At 43.2% G+C, this 19,198-nt stretch overlaps 1 protein-coding gene across 7 annotated transcripts in view; it reads right to left on the bottom strand.

Moving 5' to 3' along the window:
- ARMC9 (armadillo repeat containing 9) overlaps nt 1-19,198 on the bottom strand; it is a 71,326-nt gene that overhangs the window by 3,557 nt on the left and 48,571 nt on the right. For 3 of the 7 annotated variants that reach the window (XM_075418153.1, XM_075418156.1, XM_075418154.1), the window contains 5 exons: nt 18,681-18,785; nt 17,825-17,940; nt 13,526-13,650; nt 7,330-7,462; nt 2,509-2,681 (listed from right to left, as the gene is read on the bottom strand). In XM_075418153.1, the coding sequence (XP_075274268.1) occupies nt 2,509-2,681; nt 7,330-7,462; nt 13,526-13,650; nt 17,825-17,940; nt 18,681-18,785 (652 nt within the window). Of the gene's footprint in view, nt 1-898; nt 1,152-2,508; nt 2,682-7,329; nt 7,463-13,525; nt 13,651-17,820; nt 17,941-18,680; nt 18,786-19,198 lie in introns of those variants that run through there. The other 4 variants (XR_012763654.1, XR_012763655.1, XM_075418155.1 and 1 more) reach the window with 4 other exon arrangements.

The following is a 19,198-nucleotide window of genomic DNA, read 5'->3' as shown; positions in this document are numbered from 1 at the left end:
AGAAATATCAATAAATCCACAAACTAAAGACAGTATTCCACTGGGACAGAGCCTCTTGATATGTAAAAACCTACATACGTATTCGGCAGGCAAATGGCAGGCAAATGGGAGGCCGAAACTGCTGAAATGTACTGATTGCAGATATCTGTGCATCTGATACCATTTTTGACTTACAGATAGGTCAGATGATAGTAAATTCAAGAAACAGTAGCACAGAGCTTTACTAGGGAAACATCAGGGGCTCACCTGCTTCAGATGCCTCCTTGCACCTTTAGTTAACAGCCAGGAATTTAACCACCTTTGAGAACTCAGGTTTGGACATAGGTGCTTAAAGCCCTTTTTAGTCCTTTAAAAACCTGGTCCTTAACACCTTCCTCTCACTCTTCCCAACCATAAAAACCTGTGTGAAAGGCCCTGTAAGATGGACAATAACTAACGGGTTCTCTGACAGCAGACAACAGCGCAGGGTACATAGAGACAGAGTGAATGGAAGATGACTTGTTTGCAAAATAATTTCTTTGCTATTTTTAGCAAGAAGATAGGAGTTTAACATTCAGTTGCTGACACCAAGTCTGTCTCATGGCACATGTGGACAGACAGAAAACAACTACCCAAAACCCCAATAGAAAACTCGGGAGAAAAGGTAAATGGACACACAGTAAGATGTGCTGCCCGCTATTCATTCAGCTTTAGGATGCACAGACACGGCAAAGATAAAAGGTATAAGATGAATTCTATGCAATAGAAGTTAGAAGAGCCCAAGAGTGTGGAATTACAAATTACATATACTGAATCAACAGAGAAGCCCAAGTGATGCACAACTCTGATCATGCTCTGCTTTAATGCAATTTCAAAATAAAATAAGATTATACATCATGCCACTGGAAAAGGAACTTACTCCAGAGCCCTATGAGAGCAATTTACGTATGTCACATCTTTCATAGGACACACGCACCCAGAAGCATAAAGCTGCCCTGAAGAAACTGGAACATGGAGAGGAGTTGTTGTGTGCACACGCACACTATGCTTTTTCCCTCTTCAGGAGAGCTCCTCCTTTCAACGCGCTAGTGCTTTTGTACATGAATCGAAACAGGAACCAGGGACAGGCTCTGGGTGTTAACAGCACATTCAGTCAGGGCAGAGCAGTGCTCCTATCACAGGAAACAGAAAGCACTGATGTCAGAGGTGAAACACGGGGCATATGCAGCAAAAGTAAAGCTGAAAGAGCTGCCAGCGCTATCACCTAAGCACAGGACTGGTCAAGCAAGTACTCTCTCCAGGTCAAAACCTCCCTTAACCATCAAGGACATTCCCCTCCCTCCATTGCCTCACCTGTGCTCTCTGAATGAAACCACCCCACCTCCCTGCACATGCAACGGTGTGGAACAACAGTTAGTGAGCAACACAGAAGACTCAGGAAGCTCTTTCCAGCTCTGTTGCTGATTCACTAGGTTATTTCAATTCTCTGCGTTTCATTTTCCCTACCTGTAATGAGGACCTAATAATATACAGATACCTCAAATTTCTTGGGAAGATTTGCAAAGTATTATGAGTAACCATGTTTCTGTGAAATGTTTAAAGATAACAGTTACAGCTAAAGAGTGGAGCTGATGTTACATTGTGAACAATCATCACTAAACTTCTTATGATACATTTGGAGTAAGAATACACAGCACATTGCTCCTGCCATTTTCATTGATAATGGACCCAGAGCTGTATTTGAGTCCAGCTAGTCCTATCCATTCTCCAGAGAAAAAGCTTACTCATTAATGAAGAGTGCCTCTTTCTCCCCCCCTAAAAAACCCCCAGAGCTTAGACACCATACACGTCTACTGCTGTGTGAGCATCCAAGATCAACATTTCCACTTTATCGGGCTTGTGTTGGCCAGCTTATAGCAAGAGTCCATCCTTTCCCTCCAACCTCAAGTCATAGCCCTCCTCTCTTCTGAGCCCACTGCAAACTAGTACTGCTTACATTTCTTCAGGCAACGACATGTCTATTTGTTTCTTAAATACGAGTCTCCAGCAGCATGATGACTGCCACAAGCAGCACACCAGGCTTGGCTGCCCTGAGCCCATCTTCTGAACTGCCTGACATCTGGTCTACATTCAGTTGCACTGTAGACACACCCAGGGATCCAAATTCAAGAACATTAAGCAAGTTACACAGCAGAGTGAACAAGTGTCTAAAGAAAAGGAAAAAGTCTAGAGAAAGTCTAATCTGAGGCTAGAAGCTTCCCCGCAAACGTCTGCGAATTTGGGTCACTTTTCTCCACCCAGAGACAGGAAAAAGCATGTCTCAAACTGCTCACATGACAGCCTGGAAATAGGAGCGGTGTTCAGCAGGATATAATTACATGGCTGTACATCCTGGAGATGACAAGTACAATGTCATATACTCCTGGCACATTTGTAGCATACGACTTCATTCCTGGAGAGCTACTACAGTGCTCCCTCCTCTCCCACCCCAAGGACTGACAAATAGGAATGATGACTTTTTCCACTTACTCTGTCTGCTCCTGGTGGATGATCCCGAGGAGCTGGGACGGCTTGCTTGTTGGGGTCCAGACTGAGAGAACTGGGGGGCAATGGCTGGGATCTTTCCCTTTCTAGGGCTGGCACACTGCTCTTCAGGAGTGCGAGGGATCTTAGGTTTGCTGGTGAAGGCTGAGGGAAACTCGCTGTAGGAGGAGATGGAAAGGGTTAGCAATGCATGGAGAAATATGTATGCATAGTAAGTCTGCAACCAAGTGAAACCTGCAGTACATGCTGTGACAGCATAAGAAACTGCTCAGAATTCAGGGAGACTGCAAATGGAAAGGAACGTGGCACCACAGGTACTGCCCTGGGGCATGTACTACCTGCACAGGCTCTAAACCTGGCTCTATCGACCTGTCTACCCTACTCAGACCTGATTCTTTGGAGAACAGGATGGAACAGGTTCAGTTAAGTCCCCTGCAAACAAGCAATAGATCTTTAGTTTGTTTTCCATTGTATTTATTACACACACAGACTAAATCTGAGGTGCAAACCCCCCATACATTTATGCTACAGCACAGGAATACATCCTTTTAGGGCACAGACACTATTATCTCTCCCAGGTATAGGTCACTATCTTGGCAGACACGGGCAGCCTCCCTGGCTCCCAGCTCTGATGAGATTTGTAGAACTCCCTGCAGGCTTTGTCAAAAGAGCAAAAATACTGTGATGGCATCTATGAAATCAGTTCCCTAAGCACACAGGTTCCTTGCTCACACTGAGAATGTACAATAGCTGCTCCTATTGCAGTCTGTGTGTGCTGCAAGAATACTATTCTTTAAAATTTAGGCCATGACTGTGTGAGGATACGCTGTCCTTCCCTGACCCCAGCACCAATATATTCTTTCCCAGTACAAAAATGGAGGCTACTAAGAAATAGGGAGTCTTTAAATAATTATGAAGCTATATTCATGTTTGCTCTAGTGAGTCAACTTTCTCTTAGAAGCAGAAAAAGTTGAACTGAAATAACAGCTACGTGAAAAAGCTCATCATACTTACAAGAAAATAAAAGCAGAGCCAAAGGCAGGAGATCGAAAAAGGTGCCATCTAAAGACTGGCGATTAAAATGGAAAGTTCTTGTGTTATTAGCTCCATGAAAAGAACCCTTTGTGACGATCAGAAAGGGTGATTAGGAGGATTTTCAAGACACTTAATCTGCCCTCCTCCCCTGGGAATGCTGCTGAGTCAGTGCTGATTAGCCCTTCCATGCCCCTGCTCCACCTTGCAGGGAGATACGAGCAAGTGTTTCTTTTGTATTTTAAGTAGCATCAATTGTCTGTATTTTGCATATGTATATACTAACTATTAAGGACAGAGACATGATAGTCGGTATGCTAAGAGCCATCTCTGCGGCCCTCTGAGCATTACAAGTATTACACTTGTCTCATTTCAAGAGAGGAGGTGGCAGATGGCAGCAAAAACATACTAGCAGAACAAAACCAAAAAAGCAAGATTGGTTAGATAAAACCCCAAACCGTGGATCGCAGACATACTGAAATCTCTCTCTATAAAAGTTTCATTGTTATTGCTCGGTTTACTTACTTTGGTTCAAGAACTGGATTTTCAATTCACTAGTGCTCTTTCATGGTAACCTTATGTGGACTACGATATAATAACATGGATAAAAAAGCAAGATCCAACAGCTTCACAGCAGTTTTTGAGCTTCTTATTCAGCAATAGACAACAAAACCCTGGGTCTGTACTCCTACACACTAAGAAGAGTTTTTATAGCCATGAACAGCCAGGTTGGATGGGGCTTTGAGCACCCGGGTCTGGTGGAAGCGGACCCTGCCCATGGCAGGGTATTGGAACAAGATGATCTGTAAGGTCCCTTCCAACTCAAACCATTCTGTCATTCTTCAGAGTTTCGCTGCAGTAACCAAGGGCAGCTAGATCAGAAGCACTTTGGAGACAAAGCAAAGTAATGCAACCAGAGTCACTATACTTCACCAAAGAGAGAGAATGCACAATGTTCACACAGGACGGGTCACATCTTTGCAAACTCTCCGGGAAGGGATTATACAAAATAAGGTGCAGCAAGCACTGTAAAGTTAAAAAAAAAAAAAAAAAAGAAAAATCTGCTGTTTTTCTGACAGGATGCAGAGCAGATCTCAGCCTCTATATGCCCAGGTGTCATTGAACCACCTCATCTTTTACTATATCAATAAATAGGCCAAGATCAACAGAAAAAATCCTCAGAATAAGACAGAAAATGGCTATTTAGCATCCTTTAGAACCTGATGAGATTTAGAAAGAAGCAGCAAAATCTACTGCGGAAAAATGTTCCATAGTATTTGGTAAAGGAGTAATTTACAACAAGGTGTGGTAATTTGAGAGCAAGTGCTTGAACAAAAAAACCCCCACAACCAAACACAAAAACAAACCCACAACAAACAAGAAGAAAGAAAACTGTTTATTTGGAAAAATTGAAATAATTGTCTATAAAACAGTGCACAACAGAGTGACACTGGGATCAGAGTCATCAACCAGGAGATGTGAAAGGACGTGAACATACAAAGATGAGTTAGACCATTTTCTCCAAGAGAAATACACTTGGACTTATGGCCATTTTTACCAGATAATCAGAAAAGCAAGATCATTAGAGAGCTAAGAAGGCCCTGCAGAGTTTAAACTCTATTATGATGATACTGGACACAGTCACAATAGAAAAATAAGGGCTTTTTTAGCCAGCTACAGTTGTAAACATTGTCTATTACAAATGTATCCCTGATTAGCTAAAAGTCACAACGGATCTATATTCTCACACAATCAAAATGCAGCAGGGAATAGCAACGCAGGGGCAGCTGCCAGTCTGACATGCATCAGCTAGAACAATTATTTGTTCCTGTGGAAATAAAACAACTGCAATAGACATGTCACTACTAGGGCCTCATTCTTCTCTCCGACTGATTTAGTGTAATTTCACTGATCTGTGTGCAGTTAAATTCCCAGTTTATACTGCTAAGGAAGAGGGGAAATAGCAGTGACCCCTTCACCACCACGACTCATCCCTCCTTTTCTCATACATACCTCTTATAGGAAGGTCTTGGTATTTACTTAGTAGGAATGAGACATCTCTTCCAGTGGTCAAAACTATGACCAAAGCAGTGATTTAATTGCTGTGTTTGCTTTGCACACAAACTAAAGTATGCTTCCAAGAACGAAAGAATGAAAAGGCAGGTCTAGCTATTGCAACACCAACATATTAACAAAAGACCCTTGGTGTAGGAAACCTTGTGTTCACTTGGACTGTGAATGGCTACATTCCCATATCCGTAACTTGAGGCTGCATTTGTAAATACAAATTACTGTACGCATGCCAAGGAAGCACGCAATGAAAAGATATTACCTTCTTCTGAAGGATACTGCACCTGTGCCTTCACTTAGAGCTCCATCTACTACTGAGATTTAGACATACATTTATGAAGAAAAAGCAGAGAATACTGGGGACACGTCTTTTTAATCATAGATTACAACTGCAGAGAAGCAAAGTCTCTCACCAAGGTGGGGAGCAAGATGCTGTCAGTTTATGACTTCTTGCAAGCCAAAGCCTGAAAAATAATCTCTCCATCACAAGGCAAGCAATTTGGCCATAAAATGGTCATGGTCTATTTGTGTTTGTAGTATGTGCTTAGCTACTGTTAGGACAGGCAATAGAAATTAAATCAGTAATGCTGGGATAGGGATATGACTACCAAGAACTTCAGCTGCTAACCAGTGATAATTTGTTGACAATATGTGATTTCTCAGATCTCACCATGGAAACAGTACAACTGTACAACCACACCAAATCCCCCCAAACCACACACAGGCATCTGTAGGCCAGAAGGAAACAAAGCTCGATGCAGAAAATCCAGTTTTCAGAAGGGCTAGAGCTTTAACTGACACAAATAACTAAGCACTTCTGAAAAACCAGATCCATAAAGACTTGGTAAAACCTTTCCTTTAACACATGTCCACCCATTCTGTGTTCTACTTCTGGAATGTACTCGCTTTTAAAATTTCTCTACACTCACTGTTTAAAACTTGGCCCAATCAAATTAGCTATAGGAAAAAGCTGTTAATGTCTGCAGGACACATGCAGGCCCTGAAAAACTACGGTAAACCTTCATCCAATTGCTAATGAATTCCTAGTTCTCATCCAAGATATAACATCACAGTCCTACATATGACAAAGGCTTCACAGAAGGCTCAAGGTATGAACAGGAGAAGGACAGCACGATCTTTCATCTTCTTTCGACAGAAATTGTTTCAAGGAAGAGCTGAAACCCATTGCTGGGAGAACTTATAATAGTGCCTCCCTTGCTATACCTAGTGGATAAATCAGGGACTCTGGTCAGCAGTGCTAGCAACTCAGCATGTTTAAACACTCTGAATCCACTTAAATGCTTAATTTTTCTTCCTTCTGCAAGTTAATTCCTGCCCTGTTCCTATAGTCCTACCTATTTCTTTACTAATAAATGATTTTTCACGGGTTAGAGTTGAGTCATCTAAGGAAGCAATCAGGAAGTTTTATCTGCAGAAGACTGCATTATGCATACATGTGAAGTTCATTAATAACGTCTTGCTTGAGACTTCTCCCATTCTGGACCAGATGCTTAGAAACTAAACAGCTGCCTCTGGCACAGCTAAGGGTATTTTTTTTGGCAAGCACCACCTTAGCTGTCTCAGACCAGACTACATCATACATCAAATGACTTTACAGATTGTCTTTACAGCAGCATGGAATTAGCTGGTAAGTCCCCTCAGACTCCTCTTGCACTTTCAGATACTCATCTGGATAAATCATACCTATGAGATTGCACATTTACTTTGTCCTGGGTGAAGTCAGTAGATCGCGAAGACGAGATATTGTCACCAGCTGGGATGCTTCGGTCCCTTCTATGGCCTGATGAGAATACTGTAGATGACTTCATTTCAACTGCTATTTAAAAAGAAACACAGATCAGTGAGGAGTTGTCTCTCTACAACTTCACTAGAAACACAATCAAGTAACAGTTCCTGCTGTACAAAGGAAACCCTGAGATAATGGCAGGCTACTGAGTTAGTGTGGCAGAGTGCATTACAGCTCATCAGCTGACCCAAGCCAACTGCAAGTGTCCACACTTCCAGCCCTTTGCTGCTGGAAAGTAAAACATGCTTGGATCATTTTCAAAGCAGCTACACTCTGCATTTGCAGTGGGCTAGGAGCATGCAGACCATGAGTTAACATGTATCAGCTAACGACTGATATCTCATTAAAGCCACAGGAATGCAACCACTTGCAGTTGTCTGTACGTATCCATGGTAACAGGCAGCCACTGTGGACAAAAAAGTGTTTTACATTTCTGTCAGACTTCAGGTCTTCCATTTGTTCAATATACCTCAGTTTCTGCCTTGCACTAATGGAGAAGGGAAGGACAGTCAGTTGGCTGACAGACACAGAGCTACCAAGATGTGCAAGTTCAAGAACTGTTTAGGGAAAATCCCCAGCTCCGCTCCTCCCATGCTCGGGACAAGCTGCCGTCCTGATTTACTCTCACATGCTGATATGGATGCAGATCAGGTCACACTCAGACAAGCATTTGGCTGCCCAGCACGTTCTGTCTGACATTCAGCACAAAATATGTGTAGTAAGATGACTAGGGTTCATCTTTAGTCCACAAGTTTTCTGCCCACAGGAGAAAAAAAAAGAAAAAAGAGACAGAATTATTGATTCTTTACCAAATTGATAAACAGGGAGGATGGACCCAGACAAAATCAGACCGACTCAAGAACAGCCGAATGAATCTGGTCATGCAGGACATTAAGAACTGATCTAATTTTCAGAACACAAAAGAGGATCACAGAATCACAGAATAGTAGGGGTTGGAAGGGACCTCTGTGGGTCATCTAGTCCAACCCCCCTGCCGAAGCAGGGTCACCTACAGCAGGCTGCACAGGACCATGTCCAGGCGGGTCTTGAATATCTCCAGAGAAGGAGACTCCACAACCTCCCTGGGCAGCCTGTTCCAGTGCTCCGTCACCCTCAGAGGGAAGAAGTTCTTCCTCATGTTCAGACGGAACTTCCTGTGCCCCAGTTTGTGCCCATTGCCCCTTGTCCTGTCACTGGGCACCACTGAAAAGAGCTTGGCCCCATCCTCCTGACACCCACCCTTCAGATATTTGTAGGCATTTATAAGGTCCCCTCGCAGCCTTCTCTTCTTCAGGCTGAACAAGCCCAGTTCCCTCAACCTCTCCTCGTAGGGGAGATGCTCCAGTCCCCTCACCATCCTCGTAGCCCTCCGCTGGACTCTCTCCAGTAGCTCTTCATCTTTCTTGAACTGGGGAGCCCAGAACTGGACACAGTACTCCAGATGAGGCCTCACCAGGGCAGTGTAGAGGGGAAGGAGAACCTCCCTCCTCCTGCTAGCCACACTCTTCTTGATGCACCCCAGGATCCCATTGGCTTTCTTGGCAGCCAGGGCACACTGCTGGCTCATGGTTAACCTGTCGTCCACCAGGACACCCAGGTCCCTCTCCGCAGAGCTGCTCTCCAGCAGGTCCATCCCAAGCCTGTACTGGTGCATGAGGTTGTTCCTCCCCAGGTGCAGGACCCTGCACTTGCCCTTGTTGAACCTCATCAGGTTCCTCTCTGCCCAGCTTTCCAGCCTATCCAGGTCACGCTGAATGGCAGCACAGCCTTCTGGTGTATCTACCACACCTCCCAGTTTGGTGTCGTCAGCAAACTTGCTGAGGGTACATTCTAACTCTTCATCCAGGTCGTTGATGAAGAAGTTAAACAAGACTGGGCCCAGTACTGACCCCTGAGGGACACCACTTGTCACCAGCCTCCAACTAGACTCAGCGCCGCTGATGACAACCCTCTGAGTTCTGCCATTCAGCCAGTTCTCTATCCACTTCACCGACCACTCATCCAGCCCACACTTCCTCAGCTTCCCTAGGAGGACATCATGGGAGACTGTGTCGAAAGCCTTGCTGAAGTCAAGGTAGACAACATCCACGGCTCTCCCTTCGTCTACCCAGCCAGTCATGTCATCGTAGAAAGCTATCAGATTGGTCAGGCATGATTTCCCCTTGGTGAATCCATGCTGACTACTCCTGATAACCTTCTTTTCTTCCACTTGCTTCATGATGGCCTCCAGGATAAGCTGCTCCATCACCTTACCCAGGATGGAGGTGAGGCTGACCGGCCTGTAGTTCCCTGGGTAAAGGATCAAAGCTTCTTCAGGATCACAGAATCATAGAATCATAGAAAGTTTTGGGTTGGAAGGGACCCCTAGAGGTCATCTAGTCCAACCCCCCTGCAGCGAGCAGGGACACCACTAACTAGATCAGGTTGCTCAGAGCCCTGTCCAACCTGGTCTTGAATGTTTCCAGGGATGGGGTCTCCACTACTTCTCTAGGCAACCCGTTCCAGTGTTTCACCACCCTCATTGTAAAGAATTTCTTCCTTATATCTAGCCTAAACCTACCCTGTTTTAGTTTAAAACCATTACCCCTCGTCCTGTCACTGCTGTCTCTACTAAAAAGATTGTCCCCATCTTTCCTACAGGCTCCCTTTAAGTACTGAAAGGCTGCAATCAGGTCTCCCCGCAGCCTTCTCTTCTCCAGTCTGAACAAGCCCAACTCTCTCAGCCTGTCCTCATAGGAGAGGTGCTCCAGCCCTCGGATCATTTTTGTAGCCCTCCTTTGGACCCGCTCGAACAGTTCCATGTCCTTCTTGTGCTGAGGGCTCCAGAGCTGAACGCAGTACTCCAGGTGAGGTCTCACCAGAGCAGAGTAGAGGGGCAGAATCACCTCTCTCGACCTGCTGGCCACGCTTCTCTTGATGCAGCCCAGGACACGGCTGGCCCTCTGGGCTGCCAGCGCACATTGCCGGCTCATGTCCAGCCTTTCATCTATCAGTACCCCCAAGTCCCTCTCAGCAGGGCTGCTCTCGATCCTTTCATCCCCCAGCCTGTATTGATAGCGGGGATTACCCCGATCCAGGTGTAGGACCTTGCACTTGGCCTTGTTGAACCTCATGAGGTTCACACAGGCCCACCTCTCCAGCTTGTCCAGGTCCCTCTGGATGGCATCCCGTCCTTCTGGTGTCTCAATCGTACCACTCAGCTTGGTGTCATCTGCAAACTTGCTGAGGGTACACTCAATGTCGCTGTCCATGTCATTGATAAATATATTGAACAGCACCGGTCCCAGTACAGACCCCTGAGGGACTCCACTCGTCACTGGTCTCCATCTGGACATTGAGCCATTGACCACTACCCTTTGGCTGCGACCATCCAACCAATTCCTTATCCACCGAATGGTCCACACTTCAAATCCATGGCTCTCCAAGTTGGAGAGAAGGATGTTGTGGGGGACCATGTCAAAGGCTTTACAAAAATCCAGATAGATGATGTCCATTGGTCTTCCCTTGTCCACTCTCGTTGTTACACCATCATAGAAAGCCACTAGGTTGGTGAGGCAGGATAAACTTAGCTTCCTTAAGATATGACCCTGATGATGATAACTTTTCACATGCAGCTTTTATTCTGTTTTTTCACTCTTGGTCTCTTACTATTCATTTCACAACTTAACTGTATGGAACTCTGAATCCCAAAGTACTCGTGTGATGCTGGAAAACGCATATTCTGAAGTGCGCAGGTTTCTGGTACTGCATAATGACCATCAGACCAAGATCAGAACTCCATAAACTACATATTTATTTCACAGCAAAGATGTTTGGCAGGGCATGATGAGAGTCTCTAGAAGCATGACAATTATTTTTACATAATTTCTGTTATGTAATGTTCACTGCCATATCTTTGCAGGCACTAGAAGCGAAATGGCTTATTTTCCACTGTTTTAAACTAAAGCCTTGCCAATTTAAGAATTACTAAACCCACTGCCTTTTCGAAAACAGGGGATGTCCAAAGACCCAGTCCAATTATCATTATACACATTGGAAGTCCCGTCACTGACATGAACAACCAGGGGATCCAGCAGTGCAGTCCCTCTCTTCTCTTCATCTTCATTTCCAAGTCCCAAAAGGCAAGAAAGACAAGCATCTATTTCACTGGCTACTTGCAAAAACTGGAAATAAACTTCTGGCAATCCTCCAAGTAGCTCAGTGTTGTTTTATAGCCTGGATTAGTGCTAGGAAGAATTGTCCCTGCCACACACAAAAATTATTTGTCTTCTTACATGTATAATGCATATAAACTTGCAATATGCCGTAAATTCTGATGTCCAAGATTTTTCTACAAGAAAAGAGAGTATAATCTAGCTCTTACTAGTATCCACCTGCATATAATTTTGACTGAAAACAGCTAACAAACTGCTTTAGACAGAGGCTACAAGCAAACCTCTGACAATATGAAACATTGAAGTCAGCAGGAATTTCATCAGCATGAAGGTTTTAAATCAATATTCTCCATCAAAAGTGAACAACATTTACTTCGCTGACTTACTTGGGTTCCCTGTTTAAACCTCCACACAAATCTTTACAAGCAAACTGTCAGACAGCATCAGCAGCACGCAAACGGTGACAAAGGTGAGTGCATGCATTTCACTGGCAAGATAATATAAAAATGTGGTTCAGAAGGCACACTGGGCTCCGGTGGCTGCGGAATGCCTTAGAAAATGCATCCAATTACACTTTAAAACAGTAAATAGGAACACCTTTGACACCTGCTTGGTTTAATTTCCATTACAAAGCATCAATATGCAAAACTCCACTTTTTTCTTTTGCGTAGAACTGTCAAGTCAGTATGCTTTTGACTGGTTTCCAGCCTCTGCTGTTCTGAGCTGCTGCCCCTGGCTAGCCAACCTCCCCGCAGAAGGGGCTCAGCTACACTCAAGGTGCTGCTGAGCAAAGTGAGGGTTAAGGATGGCCACTCTCATTCCTACACAACAGCAAGCACCCAAGCGCTCATCTTGAACAGGAGTTTAATCTGCTCCTTTCATACACCTTTCATTCAGCATGTTGTATTTATCAGCTCTAGGCATTACGCAAGCAAATTTCTGTTTGCAAGACCTTGGTTACTTTTCTCAATATCCTTTTCATTTCCTCCAGGAAATTTAAAAAAAATAGGAGAGAGTAAAAAGTATGCTATTCCTTTACTGCTTCAAAGCATATTTTTCAGCAAAGTAAAGGCATGCTTTGTCTGAAGTTATTAATAATTCTGTACCGGATACGCTGCAAGATTCTTTATCTAAAACTGCAGACCATTTTGCCTTAAATCTCTAATTGGAAATGTTAATGAATCCCTGCAAGAAGTTTGAAACTCCCACATCTAAAGTTCCACGAGCCTGTGGATATCAGAAGTTCAGAAATGAAGTATTCCAGAAGCCTATAATGTTTTAAATTGCATCACATGTTTCTGAGCTCTCAGGTCCAGCTGAGTTTGCATTAATTTCAGTTTAAGCTGCAAGGACAGAATCTTTAGCAGCATCACCCACAATGTAGCTATACAGCACAGGGCTTCCCATCCTCCACAACCTTTTATAGTTTGAATGTAGTTGCAAATCTCAGCAGATAACTGCAGCTGCCTTCAACTTTAGTACAGAGGTCTAGCCAACAGAGCCTGCAGGTGCCAGCAGACAGTGATTCATTTAGATCCAAACAAGGGTATATTTGATCAAGTAAGGGGCTTTGCCTGTTGGGAAGTGCACTATCTCTGGGCTGCAGCTCTTTCTCTAGGCAGAGGATACTGCAGAGTGAAATACGGTATAATTTGCACATTGGAAGCCCTCGGTATGATCCTTGGCCCTCCCACAGGAAGCAAGGCAAGTGAGGCAAGTGAGACCGCTGGTCTCTGCTGACCATACACTACCTTCTGTAGCCATTCATTCAGGTCGAGTCCAAACCCAACCGTGTGCCCCAAGGTCTTGCAGACGGAGGGCCAGTTCCAAGGCTACATTTCAGAAACATAATCGACAACACACAAGCTAGGCCCCACACGCCTGCACCAGTCAGGAAAGACAGTAACCGTTAACAGCAGCATTCACAGAATATCCTTACATGAAGGGGAAACGCAGAGGTCAGAAATGCTGGACCTGCTCCCACCACAAATAGGAGGATGAGCACTCAGTGGAGACTGCAGCTTCTCATCCCTATCATGACAAGAACTGGTATCGTTTTCTGGCCTGGAGGAGAAAGAAGAATGCAGGGTGATGAATGCTTGCAGTATAAAAAGTTGCATGACAGTAAATTTTAATTTCTTCTAATTGCCTGTAATGACATGGATGACATCGAAATTGTTTTATATTTCATATTGCAAACTAGTGCTAAGGACATAATCTGACTGCATTACTAGCTCCCCCAAACCAGCTGACGTTAGATGTATTTGAAATTACCATTTTTTCCTACTGCAGTAAAAAGCCGAGGAAAGGAAACCATAACTCCTTGCAGACTAAAGACCCAAAATACCAGCAGGACACTTCCAGACTGCAGCAGCGGGCCTAAGAGATCTTCAATACTTTACTTTTTCAAGGATTTAAAATTTGCCCCCGAATACTACAAGGATTTCACTTTACAGAGCAGTATGCAATACAGACTTAAAACAGGGTAGGTAAGAAGCAGAACTGTCGATTTCCTAAGTGAGGTGGATCAGCCAGAAACTGAAGTAACTGAAGGACAGAAGGACAAGATTGCTTAGTAAAAAGCAATAAAACACGGTAGAGGCAAGAAGGGTGTGAAAAGAACTTGGCAGACACAGTAAGTTTCCCTGCCCAACATCAGGTTAAGGTAACAAGACTATATTTCTGGTTAGAAAGGATGCAGTCCAAGGAGGCAGTTAATGATTTCACAGCTAAATTGGTTTCTAAGGAAACAGCTTGCAGAATATTAAGTAGTTCAGCGCCCCCTGAGTGATCTCAGCCAGTGAGTCTTTAAAGAGGGGGGGAGGAAGGGCAAAAAAAAAAAGCAGCAGCTTTCCAGTATTTCCTGGCTTCCTCAGCTCCATACAGCAAGAGCTTGTCCGTATAGGGATCCCATGACAATTCATCTGAAGTAACTAGAGCCTTGTGTACACTGGGAAGTCGTATAAAAATTAGCATGGAATAGCTGCTCCATGCGCAGCAGCTATTCTGCATTTATTTTCTGTGTGAATACGTCTATTCAGCAGTAGAAATCCACCCCCCATCCCTCTCGCTTTGGAGGTATGAACCACCAGCTCATGAAGAGATAAGTTATAGTATCCCCATCAACTGCTTCCTCTTTCCTAAGGTTTTTAGAATGGAACATGTTACATCGAGTCTCACATGAAGAACTTCAGACAAATTACACTCCCTTCAATTCTGAATGCAAGCATTGACACAAAATTTTAATGTAGTTTAACTGCTCTGCTGAACAAAAAACTTTAGACAATTCAGATCAACTCTCCTGGATTGTCCCTGGGCAGACAAGCTGCATACGAGGGTAAAAAGTCTGACATTTTCCAAGCCATTTCATCCAATACAAACACAAGCCACTTAAATTATTTAAAATGTGAAATACATCCAGTTCAGATATTGCTTTCAAATTAAAGCAGCTAAGATTTGGCCACTTTTATTGTCTTCCTCTTGCAAGGCTTCCTAAAAGCTTATTTCCTTATTTTAGTAAATGAATTCGCACTAAAATTAGAACAGCATAAAAGTCATCAAAGCTTGTCTTTTTCTGTTGCAAAATCTAGTTAGAGAATGTCTTCGTCTATTTACTGCAGTTTTCTTGCACACAAATTAGATATAAAACACAAACTTCTCATGCAGGGTGGTATCTCATGCTTCCTGCTTCAAACATGGGAGCACCAAACACTCCTATTATTTCTACCATTTGGCCAGAGCAGGAGAAAAATTAATTTCCACATATTTTCACCATGTTAGATTTCTGCTGTTTACATTTTTCCTCCCTGGTTTGCACAGCGAAGCAATCTGTAAAGACTGTTCCACACCATCAGACTAACACTTAGACCCAAAGCTCCCAGCACCAGCATGGCAGAAAGGTGTTTTTGATTTGTATCCAGCAGTGACTTGAAGCCGCCTTCCACAGGCACGAGCTGCACAGCTGTTCAGCAGGAGATTCAAGCTTTGATAAAATACGGGACCAGCGTCACTCTGGTATCCCAGGATACTGTTAAGTAAACCTACTGCCTGGGTAGGTGGTGGTAGAGAGAGGCACGCAATCACTCCAAGAGAGTATTTCTGATGCGTAAAGGGCAGCGCGCTACACGGCACCAGGACATAAAAGCCACTCCCCTGGGTTTGCCACCGTTTTTCTGACTTCCCATAGGAAAGTCACTTCATTCTCACAAGCTTGTTGTGAGAATACAGTGGGAATGTAATGCTTAGACACTCCAGTGGTAACTAAGATTTATTCCTGAAAAATACTTTCTAAATAGGCCGCAAAGCTACCCAAACAGCCAATTCCACAAAATCAATCCCAGTCTCCTAGCAAAATCCTGTGCGGGGCAAGTGGGACCTTGAACTCAGTAACACTGACCCCACAGTGAAGTGGCACTGTATATTTAGTCACATATTAGTCAGTTTATATTTTTAAGGCCTGTAGTTCTTTTAGAGCACTGCAGGAAAATGATTAGATAATCACTATGCTACTGATACAAGCTTATATTAATTAGTTGTTGTTTCCTTCTTACACGTGAACACACACAATTAATATATAAGGAGAGGGCTTGCAAAAGCTGTGGACATTATAATGGAGCAAAAGTTGACCACTGTGAGAAAGGACACCAAGTTAAAACTCCAAATCTGCATTCAGGCTATACCAGGCAGAAGAAGTAAGCGCCATGCTCAAACAGACACCATTTTTTCCAGGCTGATACTCAGAAGAATAATCAAGAGTGTGCAAGAGAAATTCTGCCCTGGGATAGCCACGGGTTCTTTTTCTGTTTTGGAAGTCTGTGTTCCATTCAACTTGCTTTTTTTTTTTAGAAAATAAACGTCTTCCAGGGCTTCTTCCATGCACAGATCTGGTATGGTACACTTGTCCATTCTAAGGCCCTGGTAACATAATCAATGTAATCCCATCTAGCTGCCATACAGCTGCCGAAAAGACACACTTGGATGACTCGGGAGGGCTCCCAGTCAGACCACCAGCTTGCACGAATGCTAATGCCAGCACAAGACAGTGAGGGGGAATAAACATGGGTAAGGCAAAGCTGGGACCACTCTATCCACAACAGCAAACATACATCAGATTCATCTACACCTGTGTAACTACAGCCTAAATCGGTCCTCACTGTTTTCTGTATGGATCTTCCACACTAAAATGTGGAAGTGTATTTTAAGAAATAGAAAATATGAACATGAAAACAAAGAATGGCAGAGGGGATGACATGGGACAGTCTTCAGACTTCAGGGCTGATATGCTCTTTTAAGAACCACCTTAACCTTCTAACTTCATTACACTGTTGTATTTCAGGTTACCCATTCATTTTAATGTACTTAGCTTTACGAGTGCTGTGACTTTTGAGTACTATTATCTATATTTTGTTAGAGTGGCTTGTAGTCTATCAGCTTAAGTATCTGCAGAAATGAAAACATTAAATCCTCACGACAAACTGCTGCCTGTACCATAGCTAGTTGGATCTGATCAAATCCAAAACTCTATGCAATTGAAAGTAGAAAATAATTTAAATTTGAGATCTCATTGGTATCTTCCTTCCTCAGTCAGGACAGTGAAAAGAAGTCTCATCTCAGAAATTAAAAGATTAAGACATATTTGTTCTAACAGAAGGCACAGCATATTCAAGGAGCTCTATACTGTAGGATTTCTTTATTTCATTTACAATTCAGGCTTCTACCTCTGACCCAAATCACACCAAGAGCAAGGTGTCAGAGACCCTTCCACTGGAAAAAGTATTTCTTCAAAAGCAGGAAATCCGACATACCAAGATCTTTGTCTTTCCCGTTTTCTTTTTAATCTGTTGTCTCATGGGTGGGTAGCGAATCTCCCCAGAGCAATATACTTTCTTTCAATATACTTTCAGGCATTTTAGCCACTACACGCAACTTACCAATAAAATACATCATGAGAAGATGAAATGACTATGAACATGCAGGATATAATGCAAATTTAAATCAGACTGATCAGTAAACATTTACTCCACTATTCCAAGTACATGACCTCAGCCAAGGGACCTTTCTCTGCCTACAATATTCCCCTCCTTTCTGTTTTTTGAAATTATCTTTAAGGAATGACAATGTCAATACACTTTTAGTTAGAGAAGGTTTATTTATCAGGCATCGTTAGTTTGTTGTTGTTGTTTTGTTTTTTAAATGAGTTTAAAAAGAATCCAACTTGGTCTCATTTGTTTGGACTTACATTAGGTACACGGTTCTGTGATAACCTGGCGTCACAGGTCTCTGAAGGGGCTCATCTATACTCTGATGGACACCAGGAAACAGCTTCTTCTTGGTTTTTGGTGTATGAGTCATTATCTGATACACAGGAAATAAAGAAATGGAGGGAAAAAAAAAAAAAGAATGCAGTGGGAAGACAGGTAACTGGAGTCATAGAGAAAATTCTATAGAAACATTGCATCAGAAACTAAGTTGCATTCTGGCGTCACTAGATAAAATATCCCGGAATCACTGTAGGCTGTTCCATGACATCTTATCTCAGGTCACATTTCCATCATCAGCATTGGCAGGTCTATAGACTCTGGGATTCAGAAGGCATATGGTCACCTTTATCTCAAATTAGTCACAGCACACTAAATGGTGTTCATGCCAACTTCACACTTATTTACTTAATGGCTTTTGCTGCTTGAGGTAAGACATACAATACTTGATCTGGCATAAAGCCTGAAGGAACACTTAACTTTTCAACTTCTTTTTTCAACATAATTTCAGACCGGCAGAGTGTTCCAGTATTAACTTGCTCAGCACTTTGCTTTGTGTGCCCACAGAGTCACTGATGTAGCACTAGAACCCTAAGGCTGCCTTTAGCTTATTATTAAGCCACAGCCTGACCACCTCCTGTGAAAGGGCAGCTCAAACTCATTCCACTTCTTCTGAACAGCAGCTAATAAAACAGACTGTGAAAGATGCAGGTAGAACCTGGCTCTTTAAGCAACAATTTGAAGACAAAAAGATTATAGAAAGCGATGCAACTGCTGAAATTTAACACTTAATCCAGCAAATCAATTTATATCAACATGCTAGTGAGTGGTACTCACTCCCAAGTACTCAGTTGTTAGCAGCTTCTCTCCTGCAAGCTCTCCCAGTTGAGGTTGTAAAACCTCATCTTTGTCCAGATCAGCCTCCATGATGTCACGGTCCTCCTGCAACAGCAAAACGCACGTTATTTGAGCCCAGGTTCCAGGAAATTTTCATTTCAAATTTAGTTCTCACTTCAGTAGTCACTTGGATGATACGTACTTCCCAGATAAACAACTTAGTACAGCACATGTAAATGGTAACATACCAGCATTTTCTATCAAAAAAGTAAACATTTAAAGACAAACTCACCTAAATTTTTGATATAACCAGAAACCAAAGAATCCTGAGAGAAGAAAAAAACCCACCCCTTTTTCCCTAAGTGCTTCGCCACCAAGTACAGTGTGCATTTCAAAAGTTGCTCCCCTTCAAATTTCCAACCCTAAATAATTATTCCTTGCTTGACCTAATAAAGGCTTAGGAAGAATCTCAGTCATTAGTATCTTTGTAGGACACTGCATGCTAGTGTGAAGAGATG

Source organism: Opisthocomus hoazin, chromosome 4 (genome assembly GCF_030867145.1).
Source record: "Opisthocomus hoazin isolate bOpiHoa1 chromosome 4, bOpiHoa1.hap1, whole genome shotgun sequence".
NCBI classification, from domain to species: domain Eukaryota; kingdom Metazoa; phylum Chordata; class Aves; order Opisthocomiformes; family Opisthocomidae; genus Opisthocomus; species Opisthocomus hoazin.
This window is presented reverse-complemented; position numbering and strand designations above follow the sequence as displayed.